Source organism: Geotrypetes seraphini, chromosome 5 (genome assembly GCF_902459505.1).
Source record: "Geotrypetes seraphini chromosome 5, aGeoSer1.1, whole genome shotgun sequence".
NCBI classification, from domain to species: domain Eukaryota; kingdom Metazoa; phylum Chordata; class Amphibia; order Gymnophiona; family Dermophiidae; genus Geotrypetes; species Geotrypetes seraphini.
In genome coordinates this window covers 242,391,990-242,415,726 of record NC_047088.1, presented here as the reverse complement: position 1 = coordinate 242,415,726, position 23,737 = coordinate 242,391,990, and the positions used below count along the sequence as shown (strand labels likewise).

The 23,737-nt window shown below is 40.2% G+C and overlaps 1 protein-coding gene across 1 annotated transcript in view; it reads left to right on the top strand.

Moving 5' to 3' along the window:
* Positions 1–23,737, top strand: part of CCDC93 (coiled-coil domain containing 93) — a 223,743-nt gene that overhangs the window by 158,030 nt on the left and 41,976 nt on the right. The window contains exons 14-18 of the mRNA XM_033946543.1: positions 4,085–4,158; positions 7,586–7,667; positions 12,584–12,655; positions 19,663–19,734; positions 21,289–21,397. Coding sequence (XP_033802434.1) covers positions 4,085–4,158; positions 7,586–7,667; positions 12,584–12,655; positions 19,663–19,734; positions 21,289–21,397 — 409 coding nt within the window. The remainder of the gene's footprint in view (positions 1–4,084; positions 4,159–7,585; positions 7,668–12,583; positions 12,656–19,662; positions 19,735–21,288; positions 21,398–23,737) is intronic.

Here is a 23,737-nt window from a genome sequence, read left to right as displayed (position 1 = left end):
TTTTCAGGATATCCACAATAAATATGCATGAGATAGATTTGCGTCTCAAGGAGACAGGGCCTGCAGATCCATCTCATACATATTCATTGTGGATATCCTGAAAACCTGACCTGGCTCTGGCTCTCGAGGACTGGAATTGCCTACCCCTGTCCTAGACTATAATAGATTTGAAATGGATGCAAGAGGGAGGAATGTTGGACATAGTGGTAAAGGGAATGGAGGGAGAGATGTGGCATGGTGCTGGAGAGGGGTGATAGAAGGAGAAATGTTGGGCAAGGGGCTGGTGGGCAGGGATGAAAGATGAGAAAGGGATAAATACTGGACCATGGTAGGAGGAACCAATGGACAGCAACAGAAGAATTTACAGAAGATGGGAAAGCGGAAAAAAGAAACTGGGACCAACTTTATGGAAAAATAAGTCTCCAGACAACAAAGGTAAAAAACATAATTTATTGACTAAAATATGCTAGCTTTGGGAAATGTATATAGCAGATGTCTTTGTATTGTGTTCAAAGAAAAGGAAATGCATTACTGGTTTTATTTCTACAATGTTGAAGTACTTGCTGACCCTTGCTGTGACTGGTGGGGATCCCCAAACACTGCCAGCAGAGGACCTCCTCTAGAGACGGCCAGAACTCCCCTCCACCAAGCACAGCAGTCACTGGCAACATCCATGAGCCACTGAGGTGCCAGCATCTGTGACTCAGGGACGCTACTGCTGCCTGCCAAGCTTGGCAAAAGGGACCCCCGGCCAACTGCAAAGGAAGTCCTCAGCTGACAGCTTGGGGGTTCTCATCAGCTGAGAATTTATATTTTATATTTACATTAGAGGCCCTGGTAGAAATTTGTTTACAAAGTATGTATTCTTCCCAATTAATATTTCCAAATTAATAAAGCGTCTTTGCTTATTTGTAAATGGGTCTCTACCAGAGCCTTTAATTCAGTAGCATAATTAAATGAAATAACTATTTCTGAAGTTTCTAGGGATGGGTGGGAACGGAGGGGATTCCTTGCGGGGACGGTTAGGGACGGAGGGGATTCCTCGCGGGGACAGGTGGGGATGGAGGGGATTCCTCATGGGTAAAGGTGGGATTTTGGCGGGGACGGGTGGGACTTCTGTCCCCACGCAACTCTCTACTTCAGTACTGGGATAGTGATGGACTGGAGTGAGCTTTGATGGAGACTTCAGTAGTTGGAACCTAAGAACAGTACTGGACAGAGCTTTGGATTCTTGCCCAAAAATAGCTATGAAGAAGAAGAAAAACACCCCAACAAATTTTTTGATTGAATCAGGTTGGGCAGACTGGATTCGGGTCTTTATCTGCCCTCATCTACTATGTTACTATGTTCTTTGTGACTAAATCTTTAACTGGCTGCGTGCGTCTGGTAGCGCTATAGAAATAATTAATGGTAGTAGTAGACTAAAGTAACAGAACCTAAACCTTTGTGTTAACACTAAACCATATGTTTAAATACACCTTGTCTCTCTCTCCTCTGTATAATGTAATGTATAAATATAATGTACATGTTTACCCCTGAAAACCTTGTTATGTCGCTTACTAAATTATGTATGTAATTCTGTAACCCCCCTTGAAACTAAATGACAGTGCAGAATATAAATCCTTCAGATAAATAAATAGATGTGGGTCAGGGTCGGAAATACACTTTCCTGGGCTGCATGAATTTTAATCAAAATTGTGCTCGCTCATAAAACAGGTTCCAGTGACTTATATGCTCTATGTACCTATGGCATTTATCAAAGATGAAGTGTATGCTTTGAATGTTGATGCAAAGCCTGTGAGTAAGAAGCGTGCTCTTATTTTTGACAGTTTGAAAATTTCCTTCATGATATAGTTTTAAGAAAAGTTGTATTGCCTTAAAATATAAGGTACATTCAATATGTACATGGCATCACTGGGAAATATGTTATCCGATTTAAAACTGAAATCGTACATATACTCGGATGATATAACAATTATTATTCCCATAACCTCATTGACCCAAGAGACAGAACAATTCATCTCATCTGTCCTTACCAAGGTAGAACATTGGACTATGCATTCCAAACTAAAACTGAATCCCGAGAAAACCAAGATTTTCTTGGCAAGTCCCAATAACAAGATCATGAACACCTCATTGAGACTAAATGGATCAGACTACCCAATTAATCCTTCAACCAAAATCCTTGGCGTCACCCTGGACTGAAGCCTGACGTTTGAAGATTTCACTAACGCTCAAGTCAAAAAAATGCTTTCTCGCTCTATGGAAACTTCATACCATTAAACAATACTTCAATTTCTTTTCCTTTCAACTGCTAGTTCAATCCCTGATCTTAAGTGCCTTAGACTACTGCAATATTATATACTTGGGATCTCTCAAGAAAACCATCAAACTTTGACTGAGAGTCGTCCAAAATGCTGCAGTCCGTCTCATTTATGGCCTCAAGAAACTAGACCATGTAAGCCCATATTACAAAAAACTACACTGTCTGCCTGTGGAAACAAGGGTCATTTTTAAGTTTGCTTGCCTTTGCTTCAAAATCATGACAGGTTCATCCCCAACCTATCTGTCTCACCAATTCGAATTCCCAGGCACAACTAATACACGCAGTACCTACTTGTTCACTTTTCCATCCCTAAAGGCTTGCACGTAAGAGATACCTCGATAGAACATTATCATTCCAAGCAGGCAAATGAAACAAATGTTTAACCAACTTCATCTCAAACTCACTTTTGTACCAAACGTTTAGGAAGTCAATAAAAACTTATCTCTTTGACAAATTTCTCTGACCCCACTTCAACCTGATGTACCTCAACCTGATGTACTTCCAAAACCTGACTAAACTTAACATGCCAATGTAATTTCAAAAGTTCTCTGTAATGTCGCTGTCTGTATACAGTCTCTTCCCTTGTAAACCGCTTAGAACTGTTTGTGGTATGGCAGTTTATAAAAGTAAAGTTATTATTATTATTGATCATTAACCATTGTTTCTCACAATGTTACTTTTGTCACTTATGTCTAGTTATTATATAGCACTACATATCTCTTATAATAAAACCCTAAGCGCAGATGCGCACTCTTACCAGCATGTTCTGTGATCCGTCGGACCGTGGCCAGCAAGAGTGCGCATGCGCGCTTTGACTTCTCCCCTCACTCACTAAGCGGCAGCATCCTCGCTCCGGGACCCTGCTGACCCTCCTATCTCTCTCTCCCATGTGACCTCCCAGCAAGATGACCTTAACAACAAACCTCCCTCCAGCATTGGCAGCTGCAGCACGCTAAACAGGCTACTTCGCGGCTTTCTCTTGCCAGTGAGTCCCTCTGCCGCGTCATCAGTGATGCGAAAGAGGGACTCACCAGTATTGTGAATGCTGCTGCTGCAGCCTGATGAAGTTCAAGGAGGAAAGGGAGCAGAGGGGGAGAGAATGGCTTGGAGGGAAGAAGAGATGGCAGGGCATGGAGGAAAGGAGGAAGGTATGCCAGACCAAGGGAAAAGGAAGGGGGGAAGGAAGGAGGAGATGCCATAAGGAACAGAGAGAGAGAGCAGACACTGGATGGAAAGAAAAGAGAGGGCAGTGAATGGAAGGGGCAAGACAGAGGATGAACAGTAGATGGAAGGGGGTAGAGAGAGGGAGACAGACACTGAATGGAAGTGTGGGGGAGAGGAGGGACAGACGCTGAATGGAAGTCTGAGGGACAGGGGGAGCAGACGTTGGAAGGAAGTGGGAAGGAGAAAGAAAAAAGGGCACATACAGGATTAAGGGAAGAGGATAGAGTTAGAAATAAAGATAGACAGACAGGGGGGCCAGGGAAAGACACAGACAGACAGAGAGTGTCCAAGGAGAGAGAGACAAATTTTAAAAAACCCAGACAGACAGATATCTGCTCTAGCACCTGTTAATGTAACGGTCTAAAACACTAGTTTTTGTATATAAGACTAGAGCTAGATTTCCAAGACTGAATAATAATCATTGCCAGATATTACAATGTATTGATATATATATATATATATATTTTTTTTTTTTTTTTTTTTTCTCCTTTCTGGAAAAAAAATATTGCTGAACGGTGTTTGTTTCAATTTCAGATTATGGATTGCAGTGAAAACTTGGACAAGGAGCTTGCATCCTTAGAAGCTGTGGAATCTCAAGCTGATGCCAAGTATGCTATTTCTCTTTTGTGTGATTCCATGAATTCACGGTTTCAAGAGTGTGGGTGTACATCTATCAGTATTTTATATGTACTCGGCCTGTGCCTGCTTAGAATTCTGTGCAATTTAGGCTTGTCAGATGTTCCTGATTAGTATCAAATATCATGTACACTTATTCTTCATTGACATCATATAGCTCTCCTTTTAAGTCAACAAGTAGAACTGAGCAATGTCATCTGGTGGCACAAGAACAATACTACTTTCCTGCAGCCAATGGCGTAGTAAGGGTAGGAGGCGCCCAGGGTGTTGGCGGCACCCCCCCCCCCTCCTTCCCGCCCTCCATTCCACACTTGTGCTCTCCCTCCCCAACTCCATGTATCTAAATCTTCGCCAGCACGAGTGGCATCGGCAGCATGCTCCCCACGCCAGCGTTGGATTTCCCTCTGACATCACTTCCTGGCCCCGTGACCTAGAAGTCATTCAGAGGGGAACCAGACTGGCATGAGCAACAAGCAGAAGTTGCTCACGCTAGCAAAGATAATATGAAGGTACGAGGTGGGGGAAGGGACCAGGATAATAAAGGGGATGGAACGCCTCTCATATGAAGAAAAACTAAAATGGTTAGGGCTCTTCAGCTTGGAAAAGAGACGGCTGAGGGGAGATATGATTGAAGTCTTCAAAATCCTGAATGGAGTAGAATAGGTACAAGTGGATTGATTTTTCACTCTGTCAAAAATGATACTCGATGAAGTTACAGGGAAATACTTTTAAAACCAAGAGGAGGAAATATTTTTTTCACTCGGAGAATAGTTAATTAAGCTCTGGAAAGCATTGGCAGAGGATTTGGTAAGAGAGGATAGCGTAGCTGGTTTTAAGAAAGGTTTGGGCAATTTCCTGGAGGAAAAGTGTAGTGTCTGTTATTGAGACAGACATGGGGGAAGCCAATGCTTGCCCTGGATCGGTAGCACGGAATGTTACTACTGTTTGGGGTTTTGCCATGTACTAGTGATCTGGATTGGCCACCATGAGGGCAGGCTACTGGGTGGTATGGAACATTGGTCTGACCCAGTAAGGCTATTAAGTTCATTACCACTTGCTAAGACAAGACAAAAACCAGGAGAAACCTCCACAAACCAGTCAGTCAACAAACAGCGGAGGTCCAGAATATTGTTGGTGTGCAATTATATTCATCAAATTACAAAATCTTGTGCGATGGCTCGACACGCACGTGTTTCGGCCTCTACGGCCTGCCTCAGGAGCCTTTGGTAAACCAAAGCGTAATTATTTGTGTGATATAGATAATGATAGGTTACAACATGACCATGGAAACACTTATATGCACTGCCCACACCAAACAATAAAAAAGGTTATTGAAAAGCAACAGCTAAATCCAACAGAAAACATAAGTAGATCAGTTATGATTTGTTTTTGTGTATTTGTAAATGGGTTAGCAAGGCATGGTGCTTCTAGCACTGAAACTAAGAAACATCAAAGAAATAAACTCAAATACTATATAGTAAAACAGTAAAGGACGGCTGACAGACCTGCATTGGCCATCCAGCCTGCCCAACAAAAGTGAAATGGCACATACAGGTTATAAGTGTATACGTTGTAAATAGTTAAAGTAGGGATTCATTCACACCAAAGAGAACACGGACAGTTGACAAAATCATAAATAAATAAATAAACGGAGAAAAATAAACCTCAATTGTGGGTCGCCGGGACTACACAAGTACCCAAAGCGCACCACCTCATCACGGGTTTATAAAAAAACTCCGTACAATTATAAGTTACTTTCATACTGCAACATCTCTTTAGAAGAATTATTTTCAAAAAATTCTCAAAGGATTTGAATTTCAACGTCCTATAATTTTCTATGATTGAGTGAAACAGTCCCAAACTAACTATATTTCTGGCAATCAGCTCCAGCTGTAGGTCATTTCAAAACAGGGTATAGAAACGTGGCTGTAAATCCTGCATAATAGCGTATATAAGAGAGTTAAATACTCATCTGAAGAAACATCTTCGTCCCGATAGAAAAGATCTTCTATTTCGCCTGAAAGCAGGCTACTTCAGGGGATTCGTTTACACAAGGTTATTTCCACGCTGTCAGCTGCAAAACGGGAGGCCTGCTTCTCTCAAAATGGACCTCATACCGAGATATGCGCCCGACTCGTTTAAAAACAGAATGGAGTCGGGCGTCATGACATCATCGCAATAACGCGATGAGTGATAGGTCAAACATCAACACTTCACATAAAACACAAAATCCAGGAACCCCGGCGACCCACAATTGAGGCTTATTTTTCTCCGTTTATTTATTTATTTATGATTTTGTCAACTGTCCGTGTTCTCTTTGGTGTGAATGAATCCCTACTTTAACTATTTACAACGTATACACTTACAAAATTTTGTTCTTCACGGAATACGATTGTACCTTTATTATATTTAGTTGACATACAGGTTATAGTCATTCATGCTTAAACACCAGTTGATAGTTTGACAATGATTTTAATTTTAACAAGCTTACTCATTTCTTGATGTGTTCAGCCATGATACTTTCAACCACTGTTTTCTTGTTCCATTGAGCACTTCTTGTTAGCCATAAATTAGAAGATATAGGGGAAGCCACTCTTTTGTTGCTACTCTTTGGGGTTCTAGAATTTTGTTCCTTCCTCCCTTAATCCCACTATCTTATAACTCCTTGAGTCCTGACTCCACCAGACCCGCCCAAAGGTATAACCTGTCCTTCCCCTCTCTACACGGTATTCGCTATGCAGGAAACTGGGAAAATCCCTTCTCTTCAGAATCACAGGTCTTTGGAACGATCTTACTACCCCGCTGCGGAACCTGGGCTCCCTCCAATTATTCCGCAAGCAACTGAAAACCTGGCTTTTCACTAAAATGTAATTCTATCCCCCCTTACTCTTCTCTTCTATATATAAGTTCATGTAAACCTTTTTTTCCCTTCTCTTCCTATATTTTAAGTTCTTGTAAACCATGCCAAGCTCCACATCCGTGGAGATGATGTGGTATATAAACTTAAGGTTTAGTTTAGTTTAGTTCTGGGATTCCAGAATATTGCTATTCTTTGAGATTCTGATTGGAATGTTGCTACTATTTGGGTTTTGGCCAGGTACTAGGGACCTGGATTGGCCACCATGAGAACAGGCTACTAGGCTTGATGGACCATTGGTCTGACCTATTCGTATGTTCTTATAAAGTTGCCCTCCTTGAGACAGCCATGGTAATAAGTCCTCAACATTTGTCAGTATAATGGCTTCATTACATTACACTGTATTAATACAATGTTATTTTAATATCTGCAGTGATCCTGAGTATTTGTTCTTTAGTCATTGCTTTCTACTGGGGTGGGGAGGGTTTTCCTTTGGGTAAGTTCAAAAGGATAAGTGCTGTTCACTTTGTTGTACAATGTAGCACCCTGCAGAACCTGAGATCCCTGGTGACCATGAATGAAAATCTAAAATGCCAGGAACAAGAATTCAGAGCACATTGTAGGGTGAGTAAATGGTTAGCTCGAGTCAGAAATGAACCTAAAATTTTTATATTTTATTAATTCTGATTTCTATGATCAGATTGGGAATTTTTACTGAAATGTATAGTATATCAATGAGATACTGAAATCTGCTGCTGCAGTTTCCATTTCAAGGAGCATATGAGTGATAGGCTGTATTGCCATTCACATCATTCCCTCATTTTAGAATGAGTGCTGGCAGATAGTTGCCACAGAATTCAACTTATATATTCCTTTCATAGTACACTCTATAATAAGCCTGAATATATGGCATATAATGACAAGTGTATATTTTTATATTCATACAGTAAAATATGGTTGAATCTTGCTTAAATAATTCCTTTAACCACTTTTTAGGAACAGTGCCACTGAAACAGGATACAGATAGTATTATAAGGGCATCAGTGTTAATAAGTATGTTATTATACCCTCTATTTCATATAGTTTACTCTTCTATTGTTTGGTGGGAAAAAAAAGCCTCAGATCTGGATCGCATGCAACAGCCGGTGGCTATATATCAGGGCTGCCCAAGTCCAGTCCTCGAGATCTACAGGCAGGCCAGATTTTCAGGATATCCACAATGAATATGCATGAGAGAGATTTGCCTGCACTGCCTTCTTGGTATGCAAATCTCTTTCATGCATATTCATTGCAAATCTCTCTCATGTATATTCATTGTGGATATCCTGAAAACCTGGCCTGCCAGTAGATCTCGAGGACCGGGCTTGGGCATCCCTGCTCTATATGATCTCTATTCATGCTCCTGATTTTAATTATTGGCAAAAAGCACCAACCTACCTACTCTACTATATCATATTTTTCTTTTAATTATCTCTTTAAGGGGTCCATTTACTAAGGTGCGATAGCCGTTTTAGCACGTGCTAAACGATAACGCGTCCATAGATTATAATGGACATGTTAGCGTTTAGTGCGCGCTAAAATGGCTAGCGCACCTTAGTTAAAGATCCCCTAAATTTGTTGTTTCTATATTTTCTTTTATATATTATATCCAGAAGAGTTGTATAGCAGGGTTCTGTTTCTTTCGTATCTTTGTTATATTCGATGACACTCAAATATGAGAAAAGCTGTCAGAATGAAGGAAATCCACAATATATTGTACTTGTCTGGAACGCTGAATTCTTCCTAGCAGTCCAGCAAATGATCTCAATTCATTTCATTGTGCGTTCTCCCCGGCCTCCTGCTTTAGTATAAACAGCAATAGCTGCTTCTCTCTTCACCATGTGAATCTTGTATACACTTCTCTCTCCATATTCACGGTTTCAGCATTTGCAGTTTCGATTATTCATGGTTTTTAGCTTGCTGGCTCCTCCACCTCCCCTCCCCCCAAATTACATCAGCTTCCATAGAGAAATTGCTTATTCCAAGCGTTTACAGAGAAAAATCGCTGATTCCCAGCACTTTCTTCACTGTGTTTTGCCTCTCCTTCAGGAATAGACCAGGTCTCCCACCATGTTATTCGCAGTTTCACCATATTCACGATGTTTTTAATAGAAAACAGCGAATAACATATGAAAAAGTTATTCACAGTTTTTCTGTATTTGCGGTTCTGTTAATCCCCTATCACAGAGAATATGGAGGGAGAAGTGTATGGAGAATATGGAGGGAGACCTTGGCTAGGACTACGGCAGAATGGGATTTAGGAGTGATCATCAATGAAGACATGAAAACTGCCAATCAAGTGGAGAAGGCTTCATCCAAGGCTAGACAAACGCTGGGTTGTATCTGTAGAAGTTTCGTTAGTCGGAAGCCCGAGGTCATTATACCTTTGTACAGAACCATGGTGAGATCTCATCTGGAATACTGTGTACAATTCTGAAGGCCACATTACTGTAAAGATGTGCTGAGAGTTGAGTTGGTTCAGCGAATGGCCACCAGGATGGTCTCGGGGCTCAAGGATCTTTCGTACGAGGAGATGCTGAATAAATTGTGGCTATACTCCCTCGAAGAACGTAGGGAGAGGGGAGACATGATTGAAACATTTAAATATATCACAGGTCGTATCGAGGTGGAAGATGACTTTTTCTTTCTTAAAGGACCCTCGGCCACAAGAGGGCATCCACTAAAAATCAGGGGCGGGAAATTTCATGGCGTCACCGGGAAATATTTCTTCACTGAAAGAGTGGTTGATCATTGGAATGAGCTTCCAGTACAGGTGATCGAGGCCAGCAGCATGCCAGATTTTAAGAATAAATGGGATGCACATGTTGGATCTCTAAGAGGGTAGAGTTAAGGGGAGGGGTCTTCAGGGTGGGATCTCCAAGAGGACAGTAAGTGGGAGGGTCAATTGAGTGGGCAGACATGATGGGCTGTGGTCCTTTTCTGCCATCATTTTCTATGTTTCTATAAACCTATATAGCTTGAGTAACTTGTTTGTTTGTTTGTTTTTAATATGTGTATATTTTTCCTCTGGTTGTAGTGTTCATTAAGATGCTAGAACAGGGGTGGACAACTTCGGTCAAGTCGGGTTTTCAGGATTTCCCCAATTAATTTGCATTGAAAGCAGTGCATGCAAATAGATCTCATGCATATTCATTGGGGAAATCCTGAAAACTCCACTGGATTCCGGCCCTCGAGGACTGGAATTGCTAGAATGTGTTGGAGAATGAATTTCTAACATTTATCCTTGGAGAAGGGTTCAGAATAGGGCATTATAAAGCGGATTGTCTCTTGGTCTTTTTTTTGTTTTTCAGGCACCCTGCTAAAGAACAAGATATTTTCCATTGACAAGCAGGATTGTGTCTGACATACTAGATGGCACTAGTTTAGAACTGCTGTCCCAGAACGTAGGGGAAACTTCTAAGCATGCATGGTCTTTCCCCACAGCTGCATCGCACTTGCTCTTTCTGAATGTCGCATTTCTTTGGAATTAGGAGATACTTAATTCGTATTCACATCCACCCTAATCATTCGCTTGTATGTTCACTGACCTGGACCCCTGAGGAAGGCTTGTAGGAGCCGAAACACAAACCGCATCAGGGCCCCTGCTACCAACTGGGTCAGCTGCCCTTCATAGTGGATGTATTTGATTTGAATCGATTTTAACCTACAATAAAGAAGATTTCAAGAACATTGTATTGTCTCCGTCCTTTTTTTTGGCATCCCTTCTTCAACTGTGGAACTCTTGGGCTTCTTATTGTTTGCCTTTCACCACAGACTATAATCTCTTCAGCTTATCAGTTTTATTTCTTCTACTCTACGGAACCGACGTGTGATAGAGCTCGTCTAGTAACACTCTTGGGGAGGGGGGTTTTATTCATATACGTTTATCACTCCTTTGGATTCAGCAAGGTTGGTTGGTTTGTTTTTGTTTTGCTTCTTTTTGTATGAAATGTTGACTTTTTGATTATGTCCTATATCTGTAAGAGAAACTTACATTTACAGGAACCACATCCATTCTATTTTGGCTGTCTGGAATCTAGTTGTGACTTGGAAAACTGTATGTTCTGTAGGGTTATGTTGATATCTCATCAAAATAGCAGGCATGAGCATCTCCGCTGTCATCAAAATCATCTTTAGTGGCTTTCTGGCTGTGGAGAGATTTGCCTCCATTTCTCAATAAGCTCAAAATGCTGCCTCAGTTCAGTACCTCCCACCTATGCCAGAGGCCCACTAGGTTCAGAGGTAAAAGTGCAATTCAGGAGTTGTCATCTTGCTTTAATTATTTGGAGCTTCGCAGATCTTTCAAAGTTTTGCTGCTCAAACTTGTATTGAGCCTAGACCAGGGGTTCTTAGCTCAGTCTTCAGGATACATAGCTAGTCAGGTTTTCAGGACAGCCACAATAAATATACATGAGATAGATTATTTGTACTCTTCTCCTCTACTGCTGCACCATACACCTGAAACAGACTGCCTGAGTCTGTACGTCAAACTCTGTCCCTAGCAGTATTCAAATCCAGGCTAAAAGCCCGCTTTTTTGAGGTTGCTTTTAACTCCTTACCCTCACTCGCTTGTAAAGCACCCATGCCTGAGAAACTCACAAACCCCCCTACTTGTCTTGTTTGACTGATTAGATTGTAAGCTCTCCTGAGCAGGAACTGTCTCCTGAATGTTTTAATGTACAGTGCTGCGTACATCTAGCAGCGCTATAGAAATAAATAGGGATCTTTTTTACTCGCGATCCCGTGGGTTTAAGGATGGCAAAATCAGGAGAGTCTGGCCGGCAGAGAGCAGGGTTTTTTCAGGGCTACAGGGCGGCAGAGAGCAGGAAATGACGTGAGCGACTGGTCCTCAGCAGTCGCTTCTTTTTTGTTCAGCCAGCCCAGTCGGTGTTCCTGACTTTGTTTAGTGAATCGAGGCCCTTCCTACTTTCCATGCCATTTCCCCTCATTTGCATGCGTGGATCAAATCGGGTCATGGTCGCAAAGTGATCGGGACACAATCGATGGGCTTAGTGAATCTAGCCCTAAGACAGAGTAGCCATAAACTACTTATGTACCTGACCCAATCCTGCTTATTGATGGGAAAAGCAAGTTTACTTATCTGTAGCAGGTGTTTTACATAAATAGCAGTGCTTGAAATTTGGAATGAACTGAAGAGCTGAGGAGACCACTGCACATGGGAATAGTCACACATTCTCAAACTTCCACTACTGTCTGAGCTCTGGGTTAGCAATTTATGCTGGCACTGTTGGATGTTGTCACACACATGTGTTATCAATCCTGCTGTCTTTGAGAAACATCTGTTAACAGGTAAGCAGCAGTGTTTTTCGATCTTTCACTTTCATTTCCCCAAAGACTGAAACTTGGCTTCTGTTTTAGTGATATAGCTATTGAATTGGTAGAATCTGGAAATGGAGGGAAAACTGTGTATTGATGATTTCGGATTTAAAAAAAAAAAAAGTTTTAATTCATTTTCATGGTGATTTATGTTGCTTTTGTAGGAAGAAATGGCACGCCTGCAGCAAAATATTGAAAGTTTGAAGTCTGAAGCTGATGAGCAAGGAGAGGAAAAGGTGAAAGACAAAATATTCTGTATTGCATACAAGTTTCCAAATGGTTATAAATTAGCTCTGTTTTAAAGTCGAATTGATATGACATTAGACTAAATAGAATTCTGCATTTGACTTTGAAACCCCTCTAGCTGCTTCTAAGAGGGAGATCTTTGGTTTGATAGCATAGTTTGATTGATGTTTTCTAAATTAAAATAGGCATGTAGCCAAGAATAAAATATTTTTTTTAAGAAATAGCATCGGCGTTTGAAACATGTATAGAATAGAAAGCTTTACAATATGAAATTAGCTTTTCAAATTCTGTGCCTTTGAGAATAATTGACAGTCCTTTCCCAAAATTAAAATGATAAAATCAGAAGATCAACAAAATGTTCATTTTTGAAGTCAATTGAAAAGCAGTACTTCTGAAACCGAAGAGGATTATATCATTTTGCATGCTTTACATTTATAAACACATAAGGGCTTCTGGAGCTTTATGTTCTCTGTATGAAAACAACTTTGGAAGAGACAAACGGCCACATGAACTGTATCATTTAAATTGGAGATTGTCTGAATAGCTTTCAAAATCTTGTCTGAATATGTTCAAGATGGAATCTATATAACACCAAATTGTCTGGCACTCAGTTTCAAGTTTTGTTCATAATCAAAGGAGGAGCATCTTGCCAGACTTCTGCTTGGGGGGGGGGTTCTTTCTTTCTTTTCAATTTTCAGCTCCTGAAGATCCCTACACACCAACACGTTTTCTTAATGTTCCTACGAGATATCAAATAAATTATGAAGAGAGGTATTGGACTTCCCTAGGAAGTTTGTTAGTGATAGGTTAGGCTTACATAATAACAAAAACAACGGTAACATAACATCATACTTCTTAACCGCGTAACCATAAGTTCTATGCGGTTTACAAAAGATTGTAAACAATAAACAATTTAATGATAGCAGGAAAATTATTTGACCAAGTATTTTGAAAAAGATAAGTTTTCAATTGAGTTCTGAAATGTTCATAAGAGCAAGCTCCAAGCAATAGCGATCAAAATTCTCTATCGTGGGAAGCCGCTTGGAATGCTAAAGTATGGTCAAGAAATTTTTTGCTTTTACAGCCCTGTACTGGTGGAAAAGTAAACAGGGCATGAGATCTTCCTCTTTGTAAACCGCTTCGAACTTAGGGTATAGCAGTATATAAGAAATAAAATTATTATTATTATTATCTTCTACTATATTTGTACGATGCTAAAAGAAATCTATATAACGGAGCAGTAAAATCTGTATAACGGAGCGGTACCATACATAACCTTATAGCAGAAACAACCCAACTTAAACAAACCAGAGCCTCCATTGGAAGCCAATACAACTCACAATAAAATGGTCATACTTCATAAGACCAAAAATCAATCTTGTTCTGTATCAATATAAGTTTGGCCATGTCTTTCTTGGAGATTGTTAGATAAACAATGTTGCAATAGTCCAAAAGACTCAGCAACAAAGATTGAACCAGAAGTTTAAAAGCAGAAAACTCAAAGTACGGTCTAATGGTACGCAATTTCCATAATGTGTAATAATAACCTTTATGTAGCACAGAATCTATCTGCTTTTTCATGGTCAGATGCTCATCCAGAACGACTCCCAATATTTTAATTGTTGGTTGGATTGTATACAATTGTTGAATTTATACTGATCGATGGCTCATGAATGATCTTATGCGGTGACACGGCAAAAAACTTCGTCTTAGCAGGGTTGACTTTAAGTTTAAAATCCTGCATCCAAGAGTTCATCAGTTTCAGTACAGACTCAATTTTATGAAAAATATGGGACAGAACTGTGCCACAAGGTATGACAATTGTAATATCATTGGCTTAGCTGAACAGTTCTATACCCAGATTAAGAACATAAGAATTGCCGCTGCTGGGTCAGACCAGTGGTCCATCATGCCCAGCAGTCCGCTCACGTGGCGGCCCTCTGGTCAAAGACCAGTGCCCTAACTGAGTCTAGCCCTACCAGCGTACGTTCTTGTTCAGCAGGAACTTGTCTAACTTTGTCTTGAATCTCTGGAGGGTGTTTTCCTCCTACGACATACTCCGGAAGAGCGTTCCAATTTTCTACCACTCTCTGGGTGAAGAACAACTTCCTTACGTTTGTACGAAATCTATCCCCTTTCAACAAAAACCCAAAGATGAGTTGCCGTACAGTGAAAGATTAGAGAAACTGGGCCTTTTCTCCCTTAAATAGAGATTGAGAGGGGACATGATCGAAACATTTAAGGTACTGAAGGGCTTAGTAGATAAGGACAGGTTGTTCACCCTCTCCAAGGTAGGGAGAACGAGAGGGCACTCTCTAAAGTTGAAAGGGGATAGATTCCGTACAACGTAAGTAAGTTCTTCTTCACCCAGAGAGTGGTAGAAAACTGGAACGCTCTTCCGGAGTCTGTCATAGGGGAAAATACCCTCCAGGGATTCAAGACAAAGTTAGACAAGTTCCTGCTGAACCGGAACGTGCTCAGGTAGGGCTAGTCTCAGGGCACTGATGTTTGATCAGAGGGCCACTGCGTGAGCAGACTGCTGGGCACAATGGACCACTGGTTTGACCCAGCGGCGGCAATTCTTATGTTCTTTTATATACATTAAATAATGTGGGAGAAAGTGGGGAACATTGAGGTACACCACTCGGATTTTTTCATTTAAAAGAAAACTGATTGTTAAACCTGACCTGATAGTCTGGATTCCAAAAACCCTTTAAACCACAGGAGAACAGACCGAAAGCATCCAAACAAGCTAATAAGTTGGTATGGTCTACCAAATCAAAGGCACTGCTTAAATCAAACTGGGCCATTCGGTCTATAGGGTTCTTAAGGTTCTAACTGCTGTTTATTGTAAGTTAATTCCCCGTGTCATTTAAGAAGTGAAAAGGCACAGTTCTCTGGGTCTTGGTGTGTCTGAGTAAGTAGAACCAGTATTTCAATAATTTTGCTGTTTTGAGTTGAAGTGCTCAATGTTTAGTTTTCGTTCTCTTGCTATTTAGGTATCCTATATGATTATTGTCCTAATATCCTATGCTGGGTTTTGGTTTTTTTTTTTGGGGGGGTGGTATTTTTTTCACCACTTTTGTTTACACAACACTTTCCATTGAAAAAAAACAAAATCCATGATGTTACATCTGAATTTACCTCCTTGCAGCTTCATCTCGTGTGCCCTAGTTCTACAGATTTCCTTCCTTTGGAAAGAGTTTGGATGTGAATTTTTTTTTTAAGTATTTAAATATCTTTATTATATCTCTTGTCAGTTCTCTCCTGAAAGATACACATATTTAAGTTCTCAAGTGGAGGAGTGGCCAAGTGGTTAGAGCAGCTTCTTCAGTATCCTAAGGTTGTGCTTTTGATTCCCGCTGAAGCTTTGTGACTCTGGGCAAGTCACTTAACACTTCATTGCCCCTGGTACAAAATAAGGACCTGTCTAAAATATGTAAACCGCTTTGAGTTTTGTAAATCACACCGAAAAAGCGGTATATCAAGTCCAATCACTATTTCTTCCAGAACAGATCACTTTCCTCTGGACCACATCTAACTTTTTTGTATCCTTAAAGAGCTAGGAACTCTAAAACGGAACACAGTATTGTGGGTGAGGATTTATCAATGACCCATATAGAGGTATTATCACTTTTTTTTTTTTTATACTGACTTTGGCAACTAAGATCCTCAGACATCATCACTCCAATATCTCTCTCCTGATCCATGCACATCAGTCTCTCTATTATCGCGTACAGCATCTTTGGAATTCTGGACCTCAAATGCATCATTCTGCGCTTCCTTGCGTTAAAGCTTAACTGCTAAGCATTAGGCCAGTCTGCCAGTTTTTGTTTTTCATTTCTTCTTAGGGGTGTCCATTAAGTTACAGATCTTCATATCGCTTGCAAAAAACCAAACCTTTCCTTGTAATTCTGTGGCACTATTGAACAGAAACAGTCCCAGGACATAATGCTGAGACCTACTACTTGACCTTCCTTTCTTCCAAGTGAATTTCATTAAACCTGTCAACTGTCCATCAGCCAACTGCTATTCTAGTTCATTAACTTGGAAACAAATTCTTAGACTGATCACTCCTTAGAGGAGGCTGATAGTTTATCCATTAGCTGCTTTACTCAGATCCAGATCAATTATATACAGCAGTGTATCTCAAACTGTGCACCAAGGCACACTAATGTGCCTATTGAGATTTCAGGTGTGCTGCGGTACATTGGAGAAAAGGAGAGGTGCCGGCGCCAGCTCACTGCCTACGGGATGTGCCTTTCATGTAGTCCTGTAGGCAGTCAGTGGGCACCAGCACCTACCCTTCTCTCTGGCCCTCTTCCCTTCTAGCACCACCCACTGGCATCTCAGGGCCCGCATGGAGGGCCTTCACACACACACAGACATCGACATGATGATGTCACGCATTCGCATGATAATAATAATAATAATTTATTTTTGTATACCGCCATACCTGAAAGTTCTAGGCGGTTTACAGCAATCAAATGCAAATACATACAATGCAATATAAACAGTACAAATGCAAATAGCAGATCTGAAGTTCTGAAGGACCTACAAGAAGACAGTTGATTATGTTGAGAGATAAGAGCAATTGTCATCACAGTGATATCCACACACTTCCAGGTGCAACGGCCACTACCTTTAGTGAGCCGCGGCTCGAGAAATTTTGAGAGACACTGATATACAGCATGACTTCAGTCTAGTTATCTAACTACCCAGTTAAATAAATTTAATCATGTTTTCTGCCATCATGTTTCTGTGTTAAGTGGTGATAGACTCAGGAGTAATCTAAGGAAATACTTTTTTACAGAAAGAGTGGTAGATGCGTGGAACAGTCTCCCGGAAGAGGTGGTGGAGACAGAAACTGTGTCTAAATTCAAGAAAGCCTGGGATAAGCACCTGGGATCTCTTAGAGAGAGAGAAAAATGGTTACTGTGGATGAGCAGACTGGAAGGGCCATTTGGCCTTTATCTGCCATCATGTTTCATGAACCATTCAGAAGGAATTCGTTCCAGCTTTTGAATCCCTTCAGTTCTTTCTGATCTTCTATGTATGTTTATTTTTTTCAGTCTTCTTTTTTTTTTTTTTTGCGGTAAACATCCAAGTCAACAATGGCCCTCCATGCATTTAAACATTTTGTAATGTAATTTGTATTCATCATATCTTTATATAGTAAAATTAAATTAATGAAAAGGTGAGCCATTCGCTATTGTATATCTGGATTTTTAAAAGACCTTTGACAAAGTACCTCATGATCGTCTCCTGAGGAAAAATTAGAAGGGTAATGTCCTTTTGTGGATTAAGAGCTGATTTGAAGAGAAGACAGAGGATAGGGTTAAATATTCAGTATTCTCATGGAGAAGAGTAAATAGTGGAATCCCCCTGGGCTCTGTGCTAGAACTGTTGCTATTTAATATTTGTAAATGATCTAGTAGCAATGGGAATAACTAGTGAGGTAATTAAATGTGCTGATGACACAAAGTTATTCAAAGTTATTAAATCACAAGAGGATTGTGAAAAATTGCAAGAGGATCTTATGAGGCTGGAAGATGACATTTAATTTGAGCAAGTGCAAAGTGATGCATGTAAGAATGAGGAAAATAAATTATATAGCTACCTGATGCAAGATTCCACACTTAAGTCACCGCCCAGGAAAAAGTCCTAGGTGTCCTTGTTAATGATACATTAAAACTCATTGCTCAGTTTGCAGCTGCAGACTAAGAAAGCACACAATTGAGAATATTATAATGACTTTGTATTGCTCCATAGTGCAACCACACCTCAGATACTGTGTGCAATTCTGGTCACCACATCTCAAAAAAGATATAGTGGAATAAAAAAAAAAAAGATATAAAAGGAGGCAACGAAAATTATACAGGGGATGGGATGCCCTCCTTATGAAAAAAGGCTAAAGAGGCTAGGGCTCTTCAACCTGGAGAAGAGAGAGCTCGGGGAAATATGATAGAGGTCTATAAAATACTGAGTGGAGTGGAACAGGTAAATGTGAATCGCTTGTTTACTTTTGCCAAAAATATAAGGACTAGGGAGCACACAATGAAGCTGGTAAGTAGTAGATTTAAAACAAACTGGATACAAACTGGATTTTATTTTTATTTTTCCTCTAACTCTACTTTTCACTTCTCTATTACCCTCCAGGTACTTTAGTTAGATTGTGAGCCTTCGGGACAGTAAGGGAATTTTTCAAGTACCTTTCTTATTTCTAATCTTAATGTATATTTTCTGTAAACCGCTTAGAACCTAACGGATGTAGCGGTATATAAGAAATAAATTACATTACATTACATACAATATTTCTTCACTCAATGTGTAATTAAACCGTGGAATATGTTGCTAGAGAATTGTGATAAAAACAGCAGGGTTTAAAAAAACATTTTGGGGGAAATCCACTGCTTATTTCTAGGATAAGCGGCATAAAATATGGGTTTCTCTTGTGACCTGGATTGACCACTGTTGAAAACAGGATACTAGGGTTGATGGACGTTCGAGCTAGTCCTAGGGCTCCTTTTACGAAGGCGCCTAACGTTAGGGCCCTAACGTGCGGAATAGCACGCGCTAGCCGCTATAGCCTCCTCTTGAGCAGGCGGTAGTTTTTCAGCTAGCGCGCGCTAATCCAGTGCATGCTAAAAACGCTAGCGCACCTTCGTAAAAGGAGCCGCTAGTGTTTTAAATTGAGAACCATCATGTATTTTGTTAATACCGTTGTGTTTTTGAATGTATACCAGTGATGATGTCTTTCAATAAGATTGATTAATTTAGACTTACTATGAGTACTATGAGTACATGTGTATTTTCCCAACTCTTCCAGTGGTTATTTTCTATAGGAAACTAGATTAGTAGCTTTACTGTGAAAGAAGGCATCTTTTTATTGAATGAAAGTTTTTTCTTATAAAAGGAAGGGAGGGAAAGGGCCTAGTCCAGTCTGTAATAGAAATTAATATTATTGTTGAAAAGTTTTCTATTTTCAAAATTATAGGAACACGCTGAGGTTATAAACCAGCAGTATAAGATAGAGAAAGAAAAACTTCAAAAGATCCGACTCTTGCTGGTGAGTATCCAATAAATAAATATAACCTTTAGATGTACTAAATTCGAGGTTCAATTGAAAATCTCCAGGACTTAAACTTAGGCAGTGGCTTTTCCTAAGGATAAGCAATGTGGAATCTTTCTGCCTTTTGGATCCTGCCAGGTTTTTGTGACCTAGATTGACCACTTGTTACAGGATTCTGGGCTGACCTAGTAAGGCAGTTCTAATATGCACAGGTTATAATAAAATTCCCCTGAAGCAGCTGGTGGGTCCAGCGAAACAAGAATTCTTGTCAGGCTATTATGAACTACAGCAATTTGAGGAGTATGTGGAATGAAAGGCAGCAGCTTTGAAAGAGATCTGATTTGCTGTATTGTTTCCAATATGTTTTATAATTATTTTAGTGCAGGGGTGTCAAAGTCCCTTCTCAAGGGCCGCAATCCAGTCGGGTTTTCAGGATTTCCCCAATGAATATGCTGAGAACTATTTGTATGCGCTGCTTTCATTGTATGCTAATAGATCTCATGCATATTCATTGGGGAAATCCTGAAAACCCAACTGGATTGCGGCCCTCGAGGAGGGACTTTGACACCCCTGGCTTAGTGCATTTGGACTGCAGGTTGTGGGATGCCTTTTCTACACTTCAAGGTATTGGAAGTTGTATTGCAAGGTTGGAGGGGTTTTTTTTATTCCTGTGATTGTGCTTAAGGCAGTATAAAGATCTAAACTTTTTTTTTTTATACTGCCACATAAATCTGAGACTTTTTTCTCCACCTCTTTTGTTGTGAGTTTTGCAGGGTGGACTAGATTTCTTACCTTGGTAATTTTGTAATTCATATCAACAGTATTATTTATTGGTATTTATTTTTTAATCTGTTTTCTCTTGCTGGCTATGTGTAATTCTTTTTTAATTTTTTTTATCATTCTAGACAAAAATAATTTAATTATATTGTTTAATTATCCAGCTATGAATACATATTCCTCTAAACAGTGTTAAAAGCTCTGATGATTGCTAATTATCATGATTAATACCAAACATCAAACTATGGGAGTCTTTTACTAAAGATTAGTTCATATTATCTGCCAGAGGATCCATTTTATTCCTATGAGCCTTATTGCAGATAACAAAAACTAATCTAAGTAAAAAGACCCCCTATGATATCTTAAATTCTTCATTGATTTTCCAAACTTCAATAGTGCAAAATACAGATATATAACATATAATAAGTCAATAAAAGCCCATTCAATTTACAGATATATATAACCAACCATTTTCTCCCACCCAATGATTATTCAATAAAACACAAGCATAGCTTGTGTAATTCTAATGTTTCACCATTATGAAACTTTTTTTTATATTTCTGTGGAGAGAACACTTTGTTTTCTATTTAAAACATTTTACATTAGTACAAATTATAAAACAAAACATTAAAAAGACCCCTTTAGATTTAGTTCTTTCTTCTCTAAGTAGTCTTTGTTTTTTTTGTTTGGAGTATCATACTAGGCTATTTTTAAATATTATTGATAGCCATTTAATGCAGACTAAAAAAGTAATTTTTTCTCTATCACTTATAGGCTCGAAAGAATAGAGAAATTGCTATTTTACAGCGCAAGATTGATGAAGTACCCAGCCGAGCTGAATTAACACAGTATCAGAAAAGATTTATTGAACTCTATGGTCAAGGTATGCATTATCAGAGCAAAATGTACCGCTACAGGATAAGGCAACCTAAAAAGGCTTTTGTCACATAATTGGCCTCATTTTTATAAAAGTTTTGCAAAGTATATTTTACACACGAAAAGGGACTTTTATAAATGGCATGGATGAATGTGTACCTAGAAAGTATGCATGCTGAAAGATTCTGAATACTTTTATGCAGCCTGCAACTAGCAGGTCCCAGGGATGTACTATAGTTTGAGAAGAATTATGTATGTATGTTATTGAATACACAAGCACAGAGAGGGAATTATTTTATAAAGGCATTTTCATCTGTAAGTCTCCTTTTATACAATTAAAAAAGTCTCTTAAATTACCCTAATGGGTTATACATGTAAAACTATGTACAGTGATAAGAGACTGTGTTCTATTACATAGCTCTATTTGGGGAGAAATTGTGGGCAGTTTCAATATGTACCTATGTGTGGACTTTATTAGCATGCATTTAAGCTTCTTCCCAGGCAGGTATAAACATACATTTCTCCCTCCGTATTCGCGATTTCGGTTATTCGTGCGCAGGCTCCGCCCCCAAATTTACATCTAAAGAAGCTCCCAGCGATACACAGAGAAAATCGATCCTCCAAACGATGCACAGAGAAAATCGATCCTCTCAGCTTTGTACAAAGGAAATCGCGGCCTTTTCTTGACAGGAACAGGTAAATTTATTTGCAGTTTTTTGTGTCTTTTCGGGCTTTTTACAGAAAAACAACGAATAAAATACAAAAAGTTATTCGCATTTTTTCTGTATCTGCGGCCATGCTGATCCCCTATCTCCGTGAATACGGAGGAAGAAATGTACATGAGTTACATAACCTGCTATAAAATTAACCTCATGAAGTACACATGGTATGTTTTACACTGTCAGTCTCATGTGATACAAATTCACACCTGCTGTGTTTTAAAAGGATGCGTAGGTGCCTGTGTTACATTTCTAGAATAGGCTCCTTTTTGAATGTTTCACAGAAATAAATCTCTATGGGGTAGATTCACTAAGGACGCCGATCGTGTCCCAACCACTTTGCAATCATTTAGCGACCCTGACTCAATTCACTAACCTTATTCCCGATCCGCGCATGCAGATACAGGCAGGCAGCGATTCACTAAAAAAAAAAAAGAGGGACACCGACTGGGGTGGCCGATCGAAAAATAAGCGACTGCTGAGAACCAATCGCTCAGGTCCTTTTCGACTGCCATGCTCTCTGCCCCAATTCTCAGCTTTTGCCACCCTGCCCTGACTCTCCGCTCTTCTCTGCCCCAACTCTCCTGCCCTTCCCTGCAATGTAAGCCCATGGTTTTAACCCGCAGGTTTAAAGCGAGTTAAAACCACGGGCTCGCGAAGTAAAAAAGTTTCCAGCTCTGCCAGGCATGGAAGGCCAGTGTATGCGCAGACCATCTACAGGCAAAGAAGATGATCTGCGCATGCGTCGGGATTGCTGGAGAGCGATCCTTACAGTTGGGGGTATGATTCCGATCACCCTCATTTGCATGAGGACACTTCATGAATCAGCCCACCAGATTGGATCACTCACTGATCGGATTGGATCCGTGGCCTTAGTGAATCCAGCCCTATGTGTCTAACTTATCAAAGGTATTTCCCCTTTGCTCAGAATAGGGGAAAAATTTTGATAAATTAGGCCTGTGGTTATATGCTGGGTGAACATTGAATCAGGTAAAGGGGGGGGGGAAAGGAATGGGACTTGTATACCACCTGTTTTACACAAAGCATACGAGTCTTGACAAATGGGTTAAGTCCCCCAAATCACGAACTTTTGCAGAAGAAATCAAATAACTTTTTTTCTGGCCCCCCCTCCTTCCTCAGTGGACTGCACTGCCTCTCTTCAGCTTTTCCTTCTGCAAGTGAGCTGGAAGATGGCTTTCGAATCTGCTCTTGAGAAGTTTTCTTTAATTTTGGGTTTTTTATCCAATTTTTGAAGTTTGCAATGCCCAAGAGATCCCCAGTGGTCCTGGGGCAGCTCTGTCTGGGAGAGGACACAAACCCTCTGACGAGCTATTTGCTGCTGGCAGGGCAACCGTACAGGAACCTGTCTAGCCACCCTGCACTAACAGTTGAGGAGCTCGGTGATCATTCCCCTGGGAACAAGGCTCGCTCATGATTTATCAGGCATTGGCCCTGTGGTGGACTGAGAGGACTTTGATGGGTGCTGGCTGTGTTTTCTTCTCCCTGTTGTGACACATGGGTTCATGGGGCTCTGAGGCCTCAGTCTGATGTTGACCCAACTGGCAGCCCTAAAATTGAAGGGTCCTAGACTGAGGATTTACTTGTTTAAGGCAAGAGTCTTTTCCACA